General features: G+C 36.2%; 2 protein-coding genes across 2 annotated transcripts; one reads left to right on the top strand and one right to left on the bottom strand.

Moving 5' to 3' along the window:
- Positions 1–625: 625 nt before the first annotated feature.
- LOC133522177 (UPF0764 protein C16orf89 homolog) lies at positions 626–10,753 on the bottom strand. Its single transcript, XM_061857407.1, has 6 exons — positions 8,822–10,753; positions 7,751–7,900; positions 2,832–2,984; positions 2,172–2,465; positions 1,093–1,259; positions 626–933 (listed from the first exon to the last, which is right to left on the bottom strand). The coding sequence occupies exons 1-6, from the start codon at positions 9,018–9,020 to the stop codon at positions 787–789; spliced, it is 1,110 nt and encodes a 369-aa protein (XP_061713391.1). The 5' UTR covers positions 9,021–10,753; the 3' UTR covers positions 626–786.
- LOC133522171 (protein yellow-like) lies at positions 10,749–23,911 on the top strand. Its single transcript, XM_061857399.1, has 4 exons — positions 10,749–11,945; positions 18,652–18,823; positions 20,784–20,968; positions 21,189–23,911. The coding sequence occupies exons 1-4, from the start codon at positions 11,729–11,731 to the stop codon at positions 22,157–22,159; spliced, it is 1,545 nt and encodes a 514-aa protein (XP_061713383.1). The 5' UTR covers positions 10,749–11,728; the 3' UTR covers positions 22,160–23,911.
- The last annotated feature ends 196 nt before the right edge of the window (positions 23,912–24,107 follow it).

The following is a 24,107-nucleotide window of genomic DNA, read 5'->3' as shown; positions in this document are numbered from 1 at the left end:
TTTCCGCACAGACTATACGACAAGAAAGACCAGAAAAAGGTTTATATATATATTAAGAGACACCAAGAGTCACCGTGCATGCTCCATCATAAAATAACCATTTGTGTAGAGTTCATAAATACGTGTACATGTCTTACCTTACTGTCGTACCGTAATCCATTGCAATAAGATGAAAAAAATATATGTATTTATGAACTCGACTGTAGAACTCAAGTGATCCGCAAACATGTAAAAGTTTACTAGAGTACGTCCAAGATAACTCTGCCGCGATTTTAATAGCACAGACGTGCAAGTGCTATTTACACGTCATAATTTCATAGAAGTTTGACGTTCAAAATAACACTTGCACGTCTGTGCTATAAAGGTCGCTGCAGAATTGTCTTGGTCCGACACCTTACTAAAAAACCTAAAAAAATATAAAAAATAATGTTTGGCCAAGTTTACCTTCATCAAATTCTATCATATTTTTGGCTAAATAATTAAATATGCATTTAAAAACCTGTTGTCCTTTTATTTCAATAAATGTGACTAGGTACTTAATTCCAGCGGCTGTTTTATTAATTTTATATAAACAATTCTGCTCACTAAGTAAGTTTTTTTATTATAATAATTTAAACACGAGATGTATAAAATAATCATTTATTAGTTTCCACACAATGCACAACACATTTATTTATACGCAATGAAAATCTTGATCTTGTATGTATATTGCGGTGCTCGCTCGAGATGTCAATGAGAATTCATCTTAAAACTAATTAGTGAGTGTTTGAAATGAAAGAGGGAGTATTATTCCAATACATCGTACTGGAATGCTTGATCCGTCTCGAGTAAGGCTCGTATGTAAACCACCATAGAGCCCAGCGCCATGGCGGAAGTTAGCGAGTTGCAGGAACCACCTTCCGATGCCGCCGCCTTCTTCAGGCGGTACTCCTCCTGCGTAATATTTAAAGGACTTGTAAACCAAATTCATTGAAAAAAAAATGAATCGATGGCCGTATTTAAACAATAACAAGATTCGGTTTGGTATATTTTATATATTTCGGTTTATAATGAAAATAATAATAAATTTGTTTGAAGCGTGTCTTAACTTACCTCACGTTCTTTCTGGGCTGGTGGCACCGCGGTTATGAAACCCGTAAGCCTCATGAAAGGCTGCCGATCGTCTGAGTAGCAGCCTTTCGGTTCTTGCCAAGATATGATCTTGTTCATCCAGCGGGGCTTGATAAACTCCCCGTAACCATGGTGTGCGCAGTACATGACTGGAAGTATTTTTATTTACTCACACAAAATATTTCGACTGTATAAGTCGTATAGACTCGTATAAGAAAATTTACATAATTCAGCCAGTGCTGAAACAGTTCTCGTGAGTAAGTAAGTAGGTACCTACATAAAATTTTCAGGAAGATATTACATTTTGAGCAATGATACTTCGCGCCAGATAAGGTGGTCCTCACGTAAGATAAAATTTAAACTGTCCTAAGCCATTTGCTTAGGCCGCATGTTAATGTGAACATCGCTTGTATATTCGATCTTGTATACGGTATTTATATATCCCTTTATGTATACCTTCAGTGACGGTTAAATAAAAACCGGGCAATTGCGAGTCGGGCTTGCCCACCGAGGTTTCCGTACTTTTTAGTATTTGTTGTTATAGCGGCAACAGAAATACATCATCTGTGAAAATTTCAACTATCTAGCTATCACGGTTCATGAGATACAGCCTGGTGACAGACGGACGGACGGACGGACGGACAGTCTCCACTTAGTAATAGGGTCCCGTTTTATCCTTTGGGTACGGAACCCTAAAAATATTCTGTACGTTTCACATTCTGGCCACTTTTACGAAGTATGTGGTAATGGTAAGTCGGCTGAAATTATATACTTGTAACATTATAGTAGTGGTTTTATGCAATGATACCCATCGGTCTTCATCGAGTGCGTATCATCAAATTACATTATTTACTAAGTGAATGTTTGTTGCAATTTGCCATTCACATTTAACAATACTCGTAAAACGCAATTAAATACAATCAACAGTACTTTTTTTTCATATCTACTTATCTACTGAGGAAATAAGTACTGTTATTAATAATTCCGTGATAAAGGCATTGTAATTTAGCGGGTGTTTGGAAACCGCACCTTAAATTTGATAATGAGGTGCAGAAACCTACTTTGCTGCATGAAAATAGTCCTAGTCCCCGCCGGATGGTCCCAAGCCTCGAGCGACTTCGTCTCCTTGTAAATCTGTATGCACAGTTTGTATATGTGGGCGTTGAGGTCCACTCCGTCCATGCAGTCGAACAGGCGGGCGAGCGTGGCGGCGCGGAGGCGGCTGGTCTGCTGGAAGGCCAGACCGGAGCCCTTCATGATTTGCTGGCTGCATTCAGGGGACAGCTCACAGGATCCGTCTGACTGAGTCGTTTGAGTCTCCATGGCTGATACTAGAAGCTGCATTGTGCAGGCATCTGAAGTTTTTGGGAGAATTAGGCATATATATAGCTAACTATGTAGATACAAATTAATGTCGATATGTGCTGTATGGTTTTTTTACTGTAGTCCGATACACCTTTTCTTCTAGCTCATTTTGGCGAAAGCGTTTCATCATATAATCAGAATCTAATTACGCATGTTGAGCTACATTTGAAATACAATACGTGAAAACGTCTTATTCCAGCGCATTTATTCGAAAGGATAGTAAACATTCGTGACTTATGTTAAAGCGATGCACACTGCACATTTTCCCTGAAAGATGAAGCTATGTAGAATGTGATGCATCTAATTGTTGTCTTGATACTCCCATATCAACATTATCCTAAAAAAAACAACCTGACCTGCGGCCTTTCTTCCCGGCATTTTAGTTCTGGCCTCTTGCACGTACTGCTCGAAGTCGAACCGATAAGGCTTCTGAGTACCCATCGTGCCGAGGGTTATCGGCTCCATGAAGCTCGACAGTACATCCAAGTTCTCAAATATCGCCTTGGCCACTAAAACATTCATTAATTCAACTAAGTTGTACCGTTATACGACTTGATGCGATTTTTACAGTACATATACCGGGTGTTTCCTGTAACAGGAGCACTAAATTAAACTGTAAGCTGTACTCCTCAAACTCACCAACATTTGTTCAGCAACTTTTAAAATTTAATTTTTATTCCACAATGAAGTTAATTCTAAGACGCAATGTATTGCGAATTTTGTTACGTTTAAAGCGTGACAAGCAACGTCAAACACAAAGAAGATTTCATAATTTTTTTTTGTTAATCAAAAGCTCGTTTTATGAGTACAATATATGGTTTAATTATTTGCTCGTGTTACAGGAAACACCCGGTATAGTGCTAATTTACCACACTAATACAGTAATTAGCACTTTACAGTCATGTCTATGTCGAAATTTTTCGCTCATGTATGGTAATTTTCTCAAAAATAAACACTTAGTATTTCCTTCTGTTTTTATTTTTCCGATAGTCAACAATGTCAACATTACTTAGCTCAGTTAACGTTAATACTACCCTTATATTAGTACTCGAAAGCAGGAATTTGATATGGGTAGGTTCGCTAATATTTTTTTATTAAATCTTGTTTTGTTAGTTTTATAAAATATTGACATGATTTCTCCTTTAGTTTGGTTCATGGTGGGTGTCGCATAACCCTTCCTTTTGGTTTTGCTTTAGTCGGGTAAATAATGTCATACAAAATTCACGTAAGATTTTGTATTAAACATTTTTCTTATTTGGTGGGCCGTATTTTTCTTCTATTACACTACTACTAAAGTTCCAAAAACATTAGCTTTATTGCGACAGTCTTATGTTTTGCCGTGAAAATTCCGACCTCTGGTCAAAATCTCCTGATTCTCCTGATGCCCAACACTAAATTGGCATATACTCATACTACCCGAAAAATCTACAAGCAAAAACTTAGGTCACAAAAAAAAAATGGTAAAAAAAATCGAAGATAAGTGCCCTATTTATTGAAGGACTTTCCTTTAAAGGCCTTGCTACATTGATTGGCTGACACGTACTTTGCGAAATTTTATCTACAACATTGCAACTTTCATTATTTGAAGGTTACCTTATTAATTATTCAAATAGGTATTAAAGTACTGTTTAAAAGAGTTTTTGTTCTGCATGTATGATTCTATTTCTATCAGACCTTTACATTGCAACAGTGAGTTCTCATGCCCTATTCAAGTTATCTAGTCACGACTGTACCAATTGTACCAAATAAGGCTCGTTTACCTCCTTAGTGCGAAATCTTTGTCTTAATAAGATTAAGTATCTTTCCTTCAAGTGCTTTGAAGAGAAGTTTAATTGCTTATATTGCACAGAATGCGTGATATTACGCAAATCGATTTCATAAAACCACCTACGGTTTTTGATTGATGATCAAAATTTGCAAAAGGTGAATGTATCATTCTGGTTTTATCTACTCACTACCTTGAGGCCCAAATTCATAAATTGAATATAGGTCAATGAATATACCGGGTGTTTCCTGTAACACGAGCAAATAATTATACCATTATATATTGAACTCCTAAAACGATATAACTCTTGAATAACAACTTCTAAAAATTATGAAATCTTTTAATTTTAACTTTTTCATTCAAATTTAATATTATTTTAAATGTACGCTGACATCAGTGTGTTTGACGTTGCTTGTCACGCTTTAAACATAACAAAATTCGCAATACATTGCATCTTAGAATTAACTTCAATGTGTAATAAAAATCAAAATATATGTTATTTTTCAAAGTTGTTGAACATATGTTCAACATAATTAAAATCATAATCTTCAAACTGACAAACATATGTTTTTCAGTTAGTACAGCCTACAGTTTAATTTCGTAATCTTTTATTAGAAAAAATAAATTTTATTATTTTTGTTGCGGTAATATTCTGCTTGTATCTTCAAGGCTAAACCAATAATTACAACTAAAATACTAGGTGCGAAAAAAACCAGGACTTATACTAATATGTAGCACTATCTATGAAAAGGGACCTTATTGTCGATGGCGCTTACGCTTACTGCGTAGCGCGGCGTTGTTTATAATATGGGAGCATCTATGATAATGGCGTAAGCGCCACCGACAATAAGGTCCCTTTTCATAGATAATGTCACATATTAAAACTTTGTTCACGGAGCACTTATGGGATCGCTTCGGTCTAGCAAATTGGTAAATTTTTTAATATTTTTATTGTTATAGCTTTACTACAACATATATACTTCATTTTACAGCGCCTTGGCTCCCCTAGCTGCAATGCTGTAACTAGAATTATATCTGAATAAATATGTAAATTTTTGTATGCAATTACGAGTGCTCATGGTTTCCTCCTAATCTTACCTTTATGGTGATCCCACACTGGCTGTTATATAACATTATATAACAATGTGTGAGAAGACAACATAATTAAACACTATCAATACTATCATGTTAGCCATGTTACACTATGTTACAGGGGCGGCGGCTCCATACAACTCGATTCCCACCGGCTTATTGCTACATAAACCAAACTTATAAATCATCATTAAAATTAAAAATATTATATTCATAATGAAAACACTACGTAATACATTACCTTGGAATTGTTAACACGATTTACTAAAGCTTCACTATTGATTAAATTTCAACTAATCATACCGAGCGCGCGAAGAGAAGCTCAGCTTGACTATTCATTCATGCGCCACTACACAGATACGAAAACTCACGCACACGCTCATAAATTTTGCTATAGAGAGTGCGCACGAATGAGCTTCAAAGCAACTCGGTTTTGTATCGAGTTATTCATTTGAATAAAAACCTTAAACGTAAGAGTATAAGGTTTATATTTAAAAAATGCACGCACATATTCATAAAGTCCGCGAGTACTGAGGGGCCTACCGCGAACACCGCAGTACGCAAGTTACGGGCAACTTTCTCTTTTACTCCAATAGCGTAATTAGGGTGACAGAGAAAGATGCTCGCTATTTGCGAACTTCGTGGTACGTGGTAGGCCCTCTGCCGCGATAACTTCAGTTATATTACCATGCTGCTTCATTTGAATTTAAACCTTAAATACAAACAGTTAAGATTTATATTAGAGTGTAATGTTTCACAATTTTGAATCGGGTGCGTTTGCCGCGCGTATGCTTAATATTGCCATACAAAAACATTGAATTGAATAAATGGGTAAAATTTTATTGTATTTTACTATCATTAATACTAATTTTAGTAAAAACCTTTAAAAAAAAAGGTAAATTTTAATACAAAATCCAAGTATCTTATGTAGTCTCATCTCAAGTTTAATTATTTGATAACGAACGTTTCTTCAAAGAAAGTACTGTTTGTAGGTTTGTAGTAATAGGTTTTAGAATTCGTGGGTGAAAATGGAATTATGTTATGATAACACTCCCGTCGCGGTTGATACCAAGGCTTGTTGTTATTATTAGAGTTTTAAATGTTTTTATGTGATTTTATTTAGTTTTGTGCACAAATTTATACATAAAGTTACTAAGCCCGTGAAATTTTGTATGTTTTGGTGTAGTATGGCAAAGGAGGTTATTCACTAACTGCAAAAGGTTGCGCCCAAGGATACACCTAGCGCATGCTTCACTTTTATCATGAAAAAAAGTACATAATGATAAATTAGGTTTTTTTTTTGTTCCGAGTTGCCTAGCCAGAATTTTCACGCGCCGCTACTGCTATGTTATAAAACAGTTAGTGAGGGACCACCATAAACATCATAATTGGAAATGCCCAAGTTAATATTTTAATAGCAATATATGCATTTATCCACGACAGTAAAGAGTACCCTAGCAGGAAACTTTTATGTGTTCTGTTTATAAATGAGCTCGAAAACAACTAAGCATACTTTCGTTGTAAACGCATGGAGAAATTAAACTTCTATTTGTCATGTTGGTTGCCGGAATTAATGCCATGTTACGTACGTCGATTGTTGGGCAAACGAACGTGCGTTAAGTTTTTAATCTCGACAAGAGTTTCACAACTCAGTTTGAATAAAAAAACTAGGTCTGTTTAATGTTATTAGCACTAACTAATTCAATCTGCGTCGTTGCATCTTCATAGTGATTTGTAGGTAAACTATCTAGCAGAAGATATTAATAATGTAGAATCAATCTTTAAAATCAGTACCCCTAGTGTAAATAAATTCGATTTCCAAACGTGACGTACGCGTTTGCGTTTAGTCTCATTTTGTATTGGATTTCGAAAGAGCGCGCCAAGCGGGACGTTTTGGAACCTCAAAATCCTATACAAAATGAGACTAAACGCAAACGCGTATGTCACGTTTCGAAATCGAATTTATGTACACTAGGGGTACTGATGTAGCAACGTTCAAATACCTACATTCATATTTGTAGGCGTCCTTATCGCTTCATACGGCTACAGTGGCTATGATTTTCTCAGTTCTCTTCAAGTGACTTGAATTATTTTTCAATAATTCGTGTTACGCGTGGGGCACAGATGGAAATAGATGCATTCATATGAATCATTCTCATTTGTCATCGCCTCATGTATGGCGGCGGTCACGTGGGGCGGGGACATATAGGAATACGCGTTCAATCAATACTCAAAATAATCACCAAATAAGCTTAAAACCAGGGTGCCCTGAAAACCAGTGCCGCGTCTCAAAGACAGAGCTTATGCTAAGCAGCATGCTATTTGGTGTAAGTACATGTAATTGTTTTTATGCCAAATAAATATAATAAATTTCCATTTCTATTTCTTAATAAAACTGAATCCGATTAGATAACTTACCATATTCATAGTCTTTAGTGCGATAGACGAGCTTTGTGAAGTCGGTATTGTTACGGATGCGATCCATCTTCCTCGTTAGATTCTGCAGATTCTCCTTCAATTTTGGCGGCACGGACTTATCCAGTTCGTTAATTGTGTACTCCAGTTGACCTACGTTAATACTTAAATTATATTGCTAGCGATAAAAATATACTTGGATACAATAACCAGTTGGGGCGGGTCTGGCATTACATAATTAAAATCTCAGGGATATTTATCGTAAAATTCATTATTGATATGAAAGTAAATGAACAAGTGAGTTACCTTCAAGACAAGTGCTTGATTACTTGTTAAAAATCGTGCCTCATTGATAGAAACCCTAAGGAGAAAACTTGTTACAAAAGAAACTACAAACCATATAAAAAATTGTACAGCTATGAAGTCGAGCGAATTTGCATCGCTTTGTCATTGCCGAGAGCCGTTATAATAAGTCATACATTTCACGCTTGACTGTGCTAGGATTGGCATCAACGTCAAGTGTACAAACTAAATCGTTCGGAGATGGTTCGGAGCAAGTTTTGATGACCGATGCAAAAGTATAATTTGGTCGGTTAATAGTAAGTATAGGAGCCCAAGAAGGGATTTTTTGGAGTTACTCGAGCATGTCAGAAGATATGAGCGATATCTTGCTACCCGTGGAGATCTACCACTTTTAGCCGTTTATGTTGGTGGGTTGGTTGGTGGGGAGTTCGAAACCCGATTTTCACATTGTAACAGTTAGATTAATAACGCGTACAAATAATTATCAGATTGAAGTAAAGCACAAATAAAACCCAAAATGACCAAATCCATAATCTATTAAACGATTTTTTTCACTGCCTACCAATCCCAACCAACCCACCAAACCAACATAGACGCCTAAAAGTGGTTAAGTTAGATTTCCACGGGTAGGAGCAACCCGTGGTGATTTACCTCATAACTTAATCTAACATGCTCGAGTAACTACAAAAATCCCCTCTTGGGCTTCCCTTCTATAATGAACTTACCTATACATCAATCTTCTTATTTTCTATTTCAAACCAAATAACTTACCTCTTGCCAAGCCCAAAGATATATACCACTCCGGATCTTTCGACGGCTTCTTCTCATAATACTCTAACAATTTATCCAGAGTTATAGAAATTCTATACACTTTAGGCACATTGTAGATGAAATCTTGCGTATCGAAGTATGGGTAAATACCCAAAACTGTTTTCAGAGTTACGAAAATGGCGATGTATTTAACTAGCATGTTGGTAGGGTATTGACGTTTGGTGCGGAATAATCTGCATTGTTAACACATAGAGCCACTCGGAGACCATTGATTGGGTAGACCCAATACGTCAGCCCTATAAATTGGAAACTAGGTCGTTAGCGTTGAATAAAATGTAGCGTAGAACTATAGGTTCTTAACTGCATGTAACCTGTTTTTAGGCTTTATTCATCACACTTGCTCGAATAAGATCTTATTTCATGCAGGTATACTGAAAGACAAAGGCAAGCAGCAGCAGCAGGAGTTCTAGCTTTTTTTTAAATTGTGTCACTAATTCATACGAACCAAGGGGATATAAATGAGTTTCACTTTTAAAATACTGTCTTTTATAATTTATTGTTATTGATTATCTTAAAAAATATTTAATTTGATTAATTTAATAGCCGTTTATAATAATTTTAACAGAATTTTCAATCGGCTTTCGATGTGTAGGAATGACCTAATAACAATATGTCGGACGAACGTTTGAAATATCACCGTAGTTATTTATGAATTATTTCGCTTAAAATTTAGTTTTTTCTTCGCAAGTGTTATGAAAAATATTGTGTGTAACTCCGGGGGTTAGTATATAGCAAACTCGAGTCTTTAATGCTTCTAAAGACCTCGGTTGCAAAATTTCACTTGCCCTCCTTGTTGCACAAAGTCCTATTGTTATTATTTGAATTATTCTTAACAAAAGGGACCACTGAGCAACCTATATAGAATTAGAACATAAGTAACTATGAACCGTCTATGCCTACATAAATGGTGAAAGTTTGTTCATCAGTTACGTTCTTCTGATCGTAAATAAAATGTATTGTTATGGACCGAACTATTAGAACGTGGTCAATTGGTGTAAATTACGCAATAATTTTGTGGGCCTATAATGATAACTACGACAGCATTAACCCAAATGAGGAGACGCGATTTTCTTAATTTTCCTCGAATCATTACTGCGACTTGCTGCCACTCACTACCTACCTAAGCCCATTTAAATAGAGTCTTTGCGGAAAGAGTCGTGGAATGTAAGGGAACTTAAGGGAACCAATACAATCTACAACTTTTCTTTCCGCACAGACTCTAATGAACTTACCTGCCATGGGCAAGGAAATATTAAATAACAACTAAGATAAACAAATGTAACTAACAGAACAACTCGAAATGAAAAAAGAAAAACTAAAACTACTATTAAAAAAACTAAAGTAAATCATGTTGGGTAAGAGGGACAGAAATAAATAAATAAATATTATAGGACATTATTACACAAATTGAGTCCCACAGTAAGATCAATAAGGCTTGTGTTGAGGGTACTTAGACAACGATATATATAATATATAAATATTTAAATACATAGAAAACACCCATGACTCAGGATCAATCATCCATGCTCATCACACGAATAAATGCCCTTACCAGGATTTGAACCCGGGACCATCGGCTTCATAGGCAGGCTGGGTCACTACCCAATAGGCCAGACCGGTCGTCAAAACACACTTTACATAGTTGATGTTGCTCGAGGCAACAGTATGAAAATTCCCTACAAGTGTTTCCCTCTGTGTTTCTTTTATCCTCCCTATCTTCTTAAGTACATTTTTAAAGGGTTAACGACAAACAATGATTTTATTCAAATTTGATGGTATTATATTATTCAATTTTTAGGGTTCCGTACCCTAAGGGTCAAACTGGACCCTATTACCGAGACTTTGCTGTCCGTCCGTCCGTCAGTCACCAGGATGTATCTCATGAACCGTGATAGCTAGACAGTTGAAATTTTCACAGATGATGTATTTCTGTTGCCGCTATAACAACAAATACTAAAAACAGAATAAAATAAATATTTAAGGGGGGCTCTCATACAACAAACATATTTTTCTTGCCGTTTTTATAAATAATGGTACGGAACCCTTCGTGCGCGAGTCCGACTCGCACTTACCTGGTTTTTATTATTATTAAAGAATAGAAATGCCAACAGTTAGACCAAGATAACTCTGCATCTGCAACGATGTTGATAGCCCAGACTGTGCAAGTGTTACGTAAAATTTCATAGAACTTTGACATTTAAAATAAAACAACACTTGTACAGTTTAGGCTATCAAAATCGCTGCAGACTTACCTTAGTCTAACTATAACTAGCAAAAAGGATCAAGTATAAGTAAAAAAAACACATTACTTATTTCACAAAAGGAAAATCTAAATATACAGTTAGAAATTATGAATGAATTCATTGATAAAGTCGTCATGCACTTTTACGGTTGATGGTACAGGAGGACTTAATTTCATAATGCATTATTTACTAGTCAAGTCAATTCCATCAGTACAAAAACCTATTTTATCATCATAAATCCAGATGACTGAGATGCGTAACGAACGCACCTATTACGGGACGCGTATTAATACCTACTTACCTAGTTGAGTTTATAGGCCTGTGTCTATGTTGTAATGTAACATTAACCTACTTATTTCAATTCATTCAAACTCGTCCTTCAAAATTAAGTGCCCGTCAAAATACGATGCTCCGACAATATCATGTGTGATGAAAGCTCAAGATGCGCTTTCAAGAGGGGCTGGGGTTTTGCAGCAGTGCACGCAAGTTTCACCCGCAGACAACCCGCGCGCAGCCACTCGCGCTGACGCGCTCCGAAACCGTACTCTACTGGTAATGAAAAACTTACCGAAAACAATAACGTTCTCAACATGTGTTTGTAACTATGGCAGTTTCACATCAGTGGTTTATACAATGGTCACCCCCGTCCATGATACTCGCGGACATCACTAGTCAGTACAACAATGTGAACGAAAGATTTAACACTTTTGACCATGATAGAACAAAGTGGGAAGTGAACAGTGATGATAGTCAAACTAAGCCCGTGTATGAACCTGAACAAAGTGACTATGGATATGATACCGAGGAAAAAGTTAGAAATGGTAAGCAAACCCTATTATCGTTTATATACAAATTTTAAAGTAAGAAATATCTTTCTATGCATAACTATCATATGAAATATATAAAAAAAACCGATTGCTACAACCACACATGACATTGTAGATATTCACTTTAACTTAACGAGTAAGCTTTTTTTTAATTTAAATTTCTCCTTTGGTAAGAAGTTTAAATTCCTAATTCACATGTTACGTTAACTTAACCATCCTACATATTCATTCCCGGATTTAAATATAAATATCGCTCCTAAATCTCAAACTTCTATCACAGTATTCACAGTTGTAATATTTCAATACAAAGCCACAAGATAAAAAGCAAACGTTAGATGTTTATTTAATATTTACTTAAATTACATGAGTTTAAAAATAATAAATTTAAAAATAATTAATTACGTGCAAAAGCTCACACGCCAATGAGGATGCTTCGATAGTCGGGAGGGGTTACTAGGCTTGATAAGGTCAGAAATTAACATTGCACACACGTGGAACCTTCAAGGTAGCCCCTATCCCTGAAAAGCTAAAGGAATGTCGTTTATGGTGGTACGCAGAACATGGTGGTGCTGCGCATGACAATGCGCAGAGATGACGAGTATGTGGTGAAGAAAGCACTATACCTGCCGGAAAAAGAAAGAGGTAGAGGCCGGCCTCCAACAACGTGGTGGATCAGTATGACCAGCCTGTTAAAGAAGGAGAAGCTTCCTGATCCAACATACCTAGACAGAATGTCATTGCATAGAAAAATTAGGAGAGCGGACCCAACCTAAAGTGGGAATGAGCAAAGAAGAAGAATACTTAAATTACATAAGTTGAACAAATTAAATTTAAAAATTTACTGACACAAGAAGACTACTCGATTGTAACTCGTGGATCAAAGCACAGAAAACTAAAACTGGTATACTATTAGCGTGTCATATGTCACAGTGTAAAGGAATTTGGGTATTACATGTCTGACCGTTTTAAAGGTGTAGTACCTTTAAAACGGTCTACCCACGTACTACTTATTCAAGTTAAAGTCCTGACCAAACTTACAGGCATTCATTAAAGTTATGTGTGGTCTTGACGCACGCTTTCGCACGCGTAACTAACAATTACACAAAAAATAATTGTAATGTTAAGTAACATTACTTACAAATAAATAGGTATTTATATGCTTACAACACTAAAAAGTAAACCGAAATACATAGTAATCTGTAAAGTTGGCGCAGTCTAGTTTATTGTAGATATATATTTGCTTTACTTTTTTCAATAACAAAAAACCGAATGGTTTAGTGATAAGCCAGTTAGCACGTATAAAATATATCAATGAAGGCAAGGCGAGCAATATCTTTATCTAACTGGCTCTTGTGCAATTTTAGTATGGGCCATGTGAGTGCTACGGTGAAAGTAGCCGATATAAACGTTTAACAGCACTGCCATATTCGATATCTGAAATAACCATTTAATATCATTACATTTACAACAATAACACTTAGCAGTTCTTATTTTTGCTCGAATTGAATTAACGTTAAACTTCATTCGTTTTCCGCAGCCGAATAGTCAAGGCTTGACTTCTATTTACAACAATAGTGCGATTTGGAGATAAAGTTCGTTAAGGCTCAAGTTGACTCCAGACCTGACTTTTTAGGGTTCCGTAGTTAATTAGGATAGTTTCGCCATGTCCGTCTGAGTGTCCGTCCGTAGCTTAGCTCCGTGATCATTAGCGCTAGAAAGCTACAAGATAGCATGGATATAGGATGGCGACAGAACGTTAAAATAAAAACTACAAACACCTATCTCCAAGATCCATTTTTTTCGGCCCAACAACCAAAAAATATTTTCAGATATAATGGGTCCAAATAATAAAAATAAAAGTTGCGAAACAAAAGCTTAGTAAATACTTTCAATGAAAACTATAGCGAACATGATCGGTCCAGCTGTTTTTGAGTTGATTGCAAAGAATCTTCTCCTCAATTTAATTCAAATTATTTATTTGTAAACATGTTGGTAAGTACAGAAAGTATTTGTGAACGCTATGTTTCGCCGACAGACATATAAAAACTGAAACTTGAAACTAGGTATACAAATACCAATTAAAATATATTGTTGAAAAAAATAAAATAAAATATTAATCAATTATATAAATATATATTAATAATTGACAAATGTAAAAAGACGTACACAGCACTGCGAAGGGACTACCTTGTGCTTGTAATGTACATGATACTACTTACTTATTAATTGCCCCAGCTTGGCTTGTTCTGACAGAATGGTAACCACGAAAGCCTATAACCCTACACTGAGCATGGCCCGACATGCGCTTGGCCTATTTTTACAAAATAACAGTTTAAGACTATAAATATTAATAGCTAATTAAGGCTTGTAGCGAGTTTATGAATAAATCCATTGAATGTTTATGTTTATGTACTTACTCTGTAGAGAGGTCCTTAATTATAGTAATAATATAATAATTGCATGCAAAATAAATTTAGATTTAATAATTTAATAATGTTAATTGTGTTTATAATTGGAATGTTACTGACATTTTATTAAGGAATAAAGAAGGCTTAATTGTTATATATCTGTATAAATAAATAAATGTAAACTTGTTTTACTTTACCTTATCTGTAGATAAGCGTTTATTTTTATCAGTAGATATGTTGCAGCCAATTGGTTTTAGGTAAGTTTTTTAGGTTGAATTTGAATTACTTGGCAGAGTGAATCAGTAATTTTTAAAGGGCTGGCTTTCATACGCCAATTAAGTTGTTAAACTTTTAGTGATTCTAGTTCAAATAACTATCGGCCTGGGCATTAAAATGGACGCCAGCGTTTAATGAACGGCCTAGGCGTCTAATTAGATGGTACATTTAACCAAATGGCTGCGACAGATATACAGACACTTAAATTAAGTTTACATAGCAAAGGAACAAGAGACAAAATCATACAGTCACGTCTGAAAATATCGGTACGAAAAATGTGGCAAAAATATGTATACCGTACCTCGCGTTACTTTTTCGAGGATTGACCTATTTGTGATAAGAAGCTAAAGTCAAGAGGAAAGTATACGACGCGATCGTCCATACAAAAAAGAGAAAACGTTTTTCCACTTCTAAATATTTTCCATTCTCCATGATTTTTTAGTATGTTATTGACACAATAAAAAACTATGTATATGGGTTTTCCTTTTTTTCCAAATATGCAAAACAAACATAAAAATTACCTAGAAAACATTATGCTGAGCGATCTACATCAACATCAAAGTGATTTGTTAAGATTTAGTTAGTGGAATGAAAACCGTTTTTTCCCGAAATGGAATTTCATAGAAAAATTTCCGTTATTTCGTTCCCTCTTAAAAACCGGCCTAGAGCATATTGGGCCATGCTCAGTGTAGGGTTCCGTAGTTACCCATCCGTCCCAATGAGCTAATGTAGGTAACACTCATACGCCTTTTTACTAAGAAAACGGCTGAACCGATCACGTTCACTAATTTTCATCGATAGTATTTAGTAAGCTTTACTTTCATGATTTTTTAGAATCAATGAATTAAGCGCACATGTTACAAAGAGCACATTTTTTTTCCCTTTCGGAAAATATGGTTCTTGAAGACACTTATTCGACGCCACACTATAGGAGTGAAAAAAAATACCCTTATTATTTTTCTACATCTTATTTTAAGGCAAATCAAATTCATTTTTTTCGAAGCATTAATTCCCAGCAAGCTGGAAATCGTTTTATTTCATTTGGTCCATGCAGGTAATCCGCATCTAATTTGATTGGCTTATTTAAGTACCATTTTTTCGTCGTGATTGATTTATATACGCATACCAAATTGCAGCATTTTAGCACTAACGATAACGATCTAAGAACTAAACCGCGGACGGAAAGACGGACAGACAGACATGATGAAATTATAAGGTTTATTCCTAGTTGACTACGAAACCCTAAAAAAGGTCATGAGAGCACATAATTCATAAAACAAATGAACGCGAACGTTTTAAAACTAGTTGTCTACTTTTTTTTTAGTAAACTAAACCATAAAATGCGGTAATTATTAGATTATACGGAAACTATAAATGTTTATTATATTCTGGCGAGAGCACATTCTAAATCAATCCGATTTGCGTTACGTGAAAAGTTGAATACTAATACCGGCTTAAAACAAAATGACGTACGAACTGCTAAACTTGTAGCCATTTTAGCTCTTTTATTTCTAGCATAGTAGTGCCGACTATAACCAGCTTATTTGCGATATGTTAAAGTTTTTATTTCTAAGTCCATAAGGTCTATTCTAGCATGACTCGTTACACAACGATATTGGTCCGTCATGGTGTGCATGGCGCGTGGACAACCGATCTGTTCTGGCTAGGGCCATTATCACTAAGCTAAGGCGCCATTAAGCGCCGCCGCCGCGCTATTTAAATAAACAAATAAAACTGAAAAACTAAAGCAGGTCAAGATCGAGTCGCATCTTATAGTGGAGGGTTCAAACACATTTGGAAACGGGTAGATATTTGATTTGGGATAACACATGGATAAGTCATGACCTTTTTGTCTTGTCACACATAGTTCTTTCTGTTGTTGTTGTTCTACTATGAACTTATAAATTATTCGAATAAGTATCAACTACTCATTATTATTATTATGTATTAGATAACTAGTCAGATGTAGCGATTGTAGTGTAGCTGTAAGTACGTAGCATTACATAATTTATTATAGTGTACTAAGTAAGACGTAAGATTTGTTTTAATATATTTATAGAGTTAACAGTCTTTCGAGGTTTTTCTAAAAGTGGTAATACAGAAGTTACATAGTTTATTTATTGTGTATTTATCCCAGAATATTTAGGTGAGTTCAGGTACTAAACAATATCTAAATTTGAAGGCCACATTGTACAATATACTGCACCAGTTAGAGTGTAGGCACACCTTATATTTTTTGAAACCTGTAAAACTGAATGAACCGTCGCATTAGTCGTCTCGTGAAATTAGGTAATAAGTAATTTTTACCTTTTTTATAATTATTGATACTAAGCAGTTTGTCACCTAATGTAGGAAGTAGATGAAAATTAAAAGTAAAGAGTTTCATCATCTAGTCATTGAGACGATTCTAACAACACAAACTCATCGTTTGGTATGGTACCTTCAGTCTGTATCGTCAGATCTGGTTTCGATAGTACCTACGCCCGCCCATAACAAAATAAGCTCTATTGAATATCAGATTAGATCAAAACTAAAATATCTAGATAACTACATACATATAACTAAGTAACAATTCCAGTAAAAAAGCTTTGTAATAAATTACTACACGTATTACACTATCAAAGAACAGATATTAACATTGACGTGTATACGGTCTGAAACCCTGAAGCATAATTGATGAAGCTGTTAATTAAAGTCAAATTACGCAGAATTGTTATTATGCGGTAAGGATCTCTAGAAAGTGTTAATCACTGATTGTAATTAGCTCAGCCAGCCTACCGTCAAGACGGCGTAGTATCCGCTCTCCATTCATCTGTAAAAGTAAACTTAATAATTTAAATATTTACATGATACATCCACATAGATACATAACGCAATTAATCCGTTTTAAAGCGTGAATAGGACAACACGGATATTTCATTATTTAGAAAAAATATTTGGAATAGAAATATGTCGAAACAATCTCATAATTACTTACGGGGAGAGATTTCCTGTTTCCTAAGTAGAAAATTTATTTATTTTAGCGCGACTTGCTTACTTATTCGGGGTTATCCATTAATAACGTGACACGAATTTCTAGGCGTTTTAACTCCTCCCCCCTCCTTGGCACACTTGGTTACATTTGGCAAATCCCTATATTTCCGGGATCTCGGAAACGGCTCTAACGATTTTGCTGAAATTTGGTATATGGGGGTTTTTTGGGGTAAACAATCGATCTAGATTAGTCTTATGTTTGGGAAAACGCGTGTTTTCGAGTTTTCATGCGTTTTTCTTTCGACGCAGAATATGGTCGCTAATTTCGTGTTGCCGGCCACCGTTCGTCTGGTCCAGCGGGTTAAGACGCGGACTGCTAAACGAGTGTTACGGGTTCGAATCTCGCCCGGTGACTAACTTTTGTTTTTTTTTTATATGTTCAAGTTTATATATATTTTTTTTTTATTTTTATTGTTTTAGACAAGTTTAATTTAGTAAAAAAATGTAGGTAAGATTATCACCTATACACCACCATATTACAATAAATAGTTATAACCGAGCAAAGCTCGGTCGCCCAGGTACTAATATATTAAATGGCATTATAACATACATTGATCGTTTTTAAAAATTATATTAATCATTACACACCTGTAATTAGTGGATGACCCCTTCTGTCCAATTAAATGTTTATTGTTTACTAAAGGTTACTGTTATTTCATTAATCAACGTTTTATACACAGTTATTAGTTCACTAGTAATAAAAAGTTATAAAGTGTAAGTAATCGTTTTATTTATTTGTCACTTATATACTAAATGTAGGCCGCTGCACATTCCAAATAGGTATTGCTTTTCGAAAAAAAAAGAAAAAAAACCTAGGAACTTCGGATGTACAGTGCTCTGAGCAGAAACGTACCATTTTCTGCACACCTTTTAGAACAACAACGACCTATACTTTCAGGCCTTTCTGCTGTCTTTAAACGACGCCTTTCTGTTTAAAGACAGCAGAATAGCACGGCAACCTAAAGTTAATTGATACGTTTCAGGAGCGACGCAGGCCGCCGGGCTGACGTTGTGGCTCACGATGCTAGGCCTAGCCCGCGCGCAGAGCATCCCGGCAGACTTTGACACACCGCCCTTTAGCACACTCTACAAGTGGCAGCGCGTCGACTTCGAATTCCCGTCTGCGATGCACCGCCAACAAGCAATCGCTACTGGGTAATCTTTATTTTATTCATGCCAGTAAATATGTAGTTACTTTTGCCCAATAGTAGCGGGTTTCTAGGGTTAAACTATGTAGAAATAGTACCGGTACAAGTAAAAAAAAATAGTATTTGAAGGCATCCTATCCTACAACAACAAACTTCAATAAAATAAAAAAAACTTCCAAAACTCGTAATTAAATTTTCTTATCTAGAGAAAGCTCAGACGTTAAACAAGTGTTACATACAAAATTACTTTTATGGACAATTTGTATTCAATGCTCAAGTTTATTAGTAGTTACGACGAGTTATGACTATTATAAAGACGTTTTCTTGTGTGGTAACTCTTATAAAACCATAACTTATGTAACCATCTTCAGGTGTTCAGCAAAAATCAGACCAAAACCCATTAATTCGCGTTTTAAACACCACCATGAATCTTTATAGTGCCTTAAATCTACTCTAACTAGTAATTAAATATTGCAATTGAAATTTGTCTGACTCACTTACCCACCAGAGGGGTATTAGATGGACTGTCAGTGTCTATATTTATAGTCCAAGATCCCAGAGCCGCCAGACCTTATTTTATATTCTCATGAATAAAATGTGTGGGATAATATAGTGTTAGTATGTACTTTTGTTATGTCTGCATACTAGCTATATTGTTCCGATGGCCATTTGTCCGGTACAAGGTGCTAAAGAAGGGACCTTGTACCGGACAAATGGCCGTTGGGCCAATACAGCGAATATGCAGACAGGTTGTACCTACGTTGTTTCATATACTACATTTTTGTAGAATTTTGCTTCATACAAAATGTTTATCATATTATCATTTCACAGAATGATCAACTTCCAGTGCACTAACATTGTAGAAGCTGTATTTGTAGATTTTTTATATTTCAGAAAATTTATGTTTCGAAATTCATGTCATAAATTTTCAGGTCATATAATTCCTTATAATATTAAGTTTATATAAAACTTGTTTCAAACCCTTCATATTCATAGCATTTCGTTTCATAAAAGGCCCAGTAACTCAATACTTACTTCGTCAAAAATTAAATCATAGATCTAAGTAATCTAGCAATTTTTTTTTGCGGTGGTCGCAGTTCTAATCTAACCTAACCTAAACTTACTTTTCTAGCAACAGTTTGTTTCCGCGGAGGTCGCATTTCTAACCCAACCTACTTTTCTGGCAACAGTTTGTTTCTACTTCTACGGGGGTCGCAGATCTAATATTACAATTTTTCATTGAGTTTCTTTTTAATAAATTTACATGAAGTGCATAAGTTCTGAAAAAATAATATTTAAAAAGAATATACTCGAACTAAATATTAAATTAAACAGTGCCTATGAAACAACCATTTATGAAATCTGTGTCTACAAAACAAGAATACGCGAAACATAACTCTACTGTTTGATAAGTTTATTTTTAAAAGTTGAACTGAATTTCTATGAAATATGTTTCAACCAAGTAAATAGTCCATGAAACATATTAGAACTGAAAGTATATGACCCAAATAATATATGAAATACACCATGCAGACATTAAAAGTGTATACTAACACTATATTATACCATACATTTTAGTCATGACTGAGACCAGTACTTAAGGTCTGGCGGCTCTGGGATCTTGCTCTATTATTAATCATCACGTTTGGATATTTTTCCGGGCAGTTTCATATAAGGTTAATACGGATAAGTGTAAATGGCCTTTATACTCGTACCGGGGGAGGTTTACACATTGATTGTTTAGTGCGAGTTCATACATTTGCCATCAAACGCAACTAGCAAAATAAACACTAAACAATGTGTAAAGGCCACAATGTGAAAGCCATTCACACTTATCCTGCGCCACACTTATCCTTATCCCACGGCCACAATTACCCGTATTGACCTTAAAAATAATTAAAACACACTTTGGTATACTTATTTCTTAACATTACAAATCACAATATTTTAACTTAGTTTTTTGTTAGCAAATATATACCAGCGAACGTGCTACCCCTGGGCCTCGAGGTGTACGGATCTCGCGTATGGGTGACGCTGCCGGCCTGGCGGCGCGGCGTGCCGGCTACGCTGGCGACCGTGCCGCGCTCCGGCGGCGTCACCTCCCCGCTCCTCAGGCCTTATCCCGACTGGTCGTTCCACAGAGCATTTGCAAGTGAGTGAATCAGAGATATTAAATAAAAAACTATTATATCACACCAATTCGTATTCGTAAAGGCTTCAATTCATCAAATCATTAAATAATTATAGCTTTACCACTTAATTCAGACTTTTGGCAAAGAAGTTGTACGGTGACGTTCACGTTCTCGTTGGAAGTAGCTTGGTTTCCGTATTATATTAACAATTAAATTAAGCATCGTTTTCTTTTGTTACAGATGAATCCAAAACCTGTAGTGGATTGACTTCAGTGTTTCGAATGAACGTGGATGCCTGCGGGCGACTGTGGGTTCTAGATTCCGGTCAAATTGACTCTCAAGACAGCCCGAAGCAGTTATGTCCTCCGAGTATAGTCGTTTTTGACTTGAGAACAGACAGACTCATCGCTAGGTACAAAATTCCAAAAAAATATGTACTACAAGACTCGCTCTTCGCTAACATTATCGTGGACACTCGCACTAAAGACTGCTCGGATTTACACGTCTACATAGCAGATACTTGGCGGTTCGGACTTCTAGTGTTCAGACAAAGTGATGCTACTTTTTGGAGATTCTCTAATCCTATTTTTTATCCTGACCCACTCGCTTCTAACTACACACTTCACGGCATTAATTTTCAATGGGCAGATGGAATTTTTGGGCTAGCGCTATCACCTTTGGACTCTTTTGGTAACCGACTGTTATTTTTTCATGCTATGTCGAGTTATAGAGAGTTCTTTGTGTCTACAACGGTTTTACGACAGAGCGTGCGGGTTAATGACAGTTCGTCAGATTTTCATCTGGTCGGCGAAAGCAGAGGTCTATCTGGACAGTCATCGGCTTCTGCCATAGACAGGCGTGGGGTCATGTTCTACGGTTTGGTCTCCCGAGATAGTATTGGCTGCTGGGATACTCAAAAGCCCTATAGTAGAAAGTCGATGGGGGTGGTGGCTGAGAACACAGAGACACTAATATTTCCTAATGATATAAAAGTTGACCAAGAGGAGCAGCAAAGTGTTTGGGTGTTATCGAATCGTCTGCCGATGTTTCAAAGGGGTCCTTTGAATCCTTACGACTACAATTATCGTATTATGTATGCTGACACAGCAGAAGCGGCCAGGCAGACTGTCTGCGATCCCGACGTGCAGTTACCTGCACTCAGCTATAGAAGGTTAAATGAAATTCCCATATCGCCAATAAAACAGCATTGATTTGTCAGTAGTAAATCTTGGCAAATTAAAATTGCGCTAAAGAAAGCACATGTTGGACCAATTAAGGGACGTTTAAGAGAAAATTTAGAGTATTATTGATATTTCACCGAGAGCTGTAAAAATTTTACCGCTTTATGCGTTAAAAGTTGAATAATATAGGGCTATTTATTCTTTATGTTTCCTATGTACTTAATGAAAGATGCTGCAATTGGTTTCAATATTACTAACAAATTAAAACTATTTTTTTGCTCCAGTCATGGGGTGAATAGCGCCATTAATTTTCAAACTAACAAATATCAATGAAAGATTAAACTTAAGTAGCTTAACTTATGGTAGCTTGTTTATAGTAAAATGTTGCCAGCGTTTAAAAACTGATGGTAAATACTTGCTTTACAGGATTTGTCTATACCATCTCATTACTGGTGCCAGTCCCATCATAAGAGTGTTATGGTGTTAACTTATACTACAATGACAATGTTTTTTTTTCTGTAAACTTATTATCATAAATCTATAATATTTAAATAACGCTGTTCGCGTAATACACATGTAGGGTAGGTGTTATTGTAATAGTGCCGAGAAGAGAGTATTGAACGTTTAAGTCTAAAATTTTAATATGTACATAGGTTGAACATAATTATGTGATTTACGTATTTTGAAGTTGATATTTGATACGCTGGTCGAACCGAATGTCTTTTTATTTTTTGCCTGAGTTTGTTGTATTTTGCACCATGTTTTAGTCACTTCGATGCATTTATTTTTTAACGAATAATTGTTTTTGCTATACATCAGCTCGACCGAGGCTTTGAAAGTTCGAAATGTTAAATAAAATGAAATTAATGGATAATCGGTACGCCATTTATCCAGATTTAAGTGTATTTTATATACTACGTCGGTGGCAAACAAGCATACGGTCCGCCTGATGGTAAGTGAAGGTAGTCTCCGTAGCCTATGTACGCCTGCAACTTCAGAGGTGTTACATGCGCGTTGCCGACCCTAAACCCCAACCCCCCTCGTTGAGTTCTGGTATAACCTTACTCACCAGCAGGAACACAACACTATGAGTAGGGTCTAGTGTATATTGTTAATAAATATAAAAGTTCTGTACAATACATTGATACAAAAACTATTTTTGATCTGTTTAATAAGAACATGACTCAAATGAAAAACGCCTGCCATACGCATTCCTTACCTTTGCTTGGAGAATTAAATAGGCGCTATAAATTATAATAATAATAATAATAATAAGCCCGCAGGGCAGCTTGTGGCGAGCTGTTGGGGAGTAACGACCCCACGGACCCGAGTGCTCCAGAGAGTCGGTCAGGGTCTCCGTCTCCGGCGTGTCTTCGTCGGTCGGAGTGGAACCCCAAGGGGACCCGTAGGACTCTCAGCTCTGGCTTGCCTTAATTGGCCGTCCAGAGGGGAGACGTTAGAGCTGTACGCTCCAGGGGTGGAAGTGTTAAAGGGCGTAACGCCGCGAGTAACTTCGGAGAAAGCGCAGCACACCTCTCGACACCCCTGAGCCGCTCACGCCGGTGTTGCGCCTGGCCGTCTTTACGATGGCGCATCAGGTGCCCATCTAGCGAGTGGCGAGTCACCGTCTGCCTTGATAACACTGTATATCACAATGTTATAGCAGGTGTCCGGAACTCTTAGCAATAGCCCAGTCTTATTTTCCACCCAAATTCAAACCATAGACCAAGACTCTTTCCATTTTTCTGCAATAGCCTCCAATGCCTGCTGAAACCGGTTTATGGGTATCTATTTATGTACACATGAACGGGTTCCAGCAGGCGTTCTACATGACATCAAAGCTCTCCAAACGGCCTCTACGTGTTGGATCTATATCCCCACGCACGCCTTATAAATGACCGGGCTTAAAAACCCGAGAGTTTGTAACGGAGATACAAATAATAATAAAATACTTTATTGTGCACTACAAAGAAACATA

Source organism: Cydia pomonella, chromosome 10 (genome assembly GCF_033807575.1).
Source record: "Cydia pomonella isolate Wapato2018A chromosome 10, ilCydPomo1, whole genome shotgun sequence".
Lineage (NCBI taxonomy): Eukaryota > Metazoa > Arthropoda > Insecta > Lepidoptera > Tortricidae > Cydia > Cydia pomonella.
This window is presented reverse-complemented; position numbering and strand designations above follow the sequence as displayed.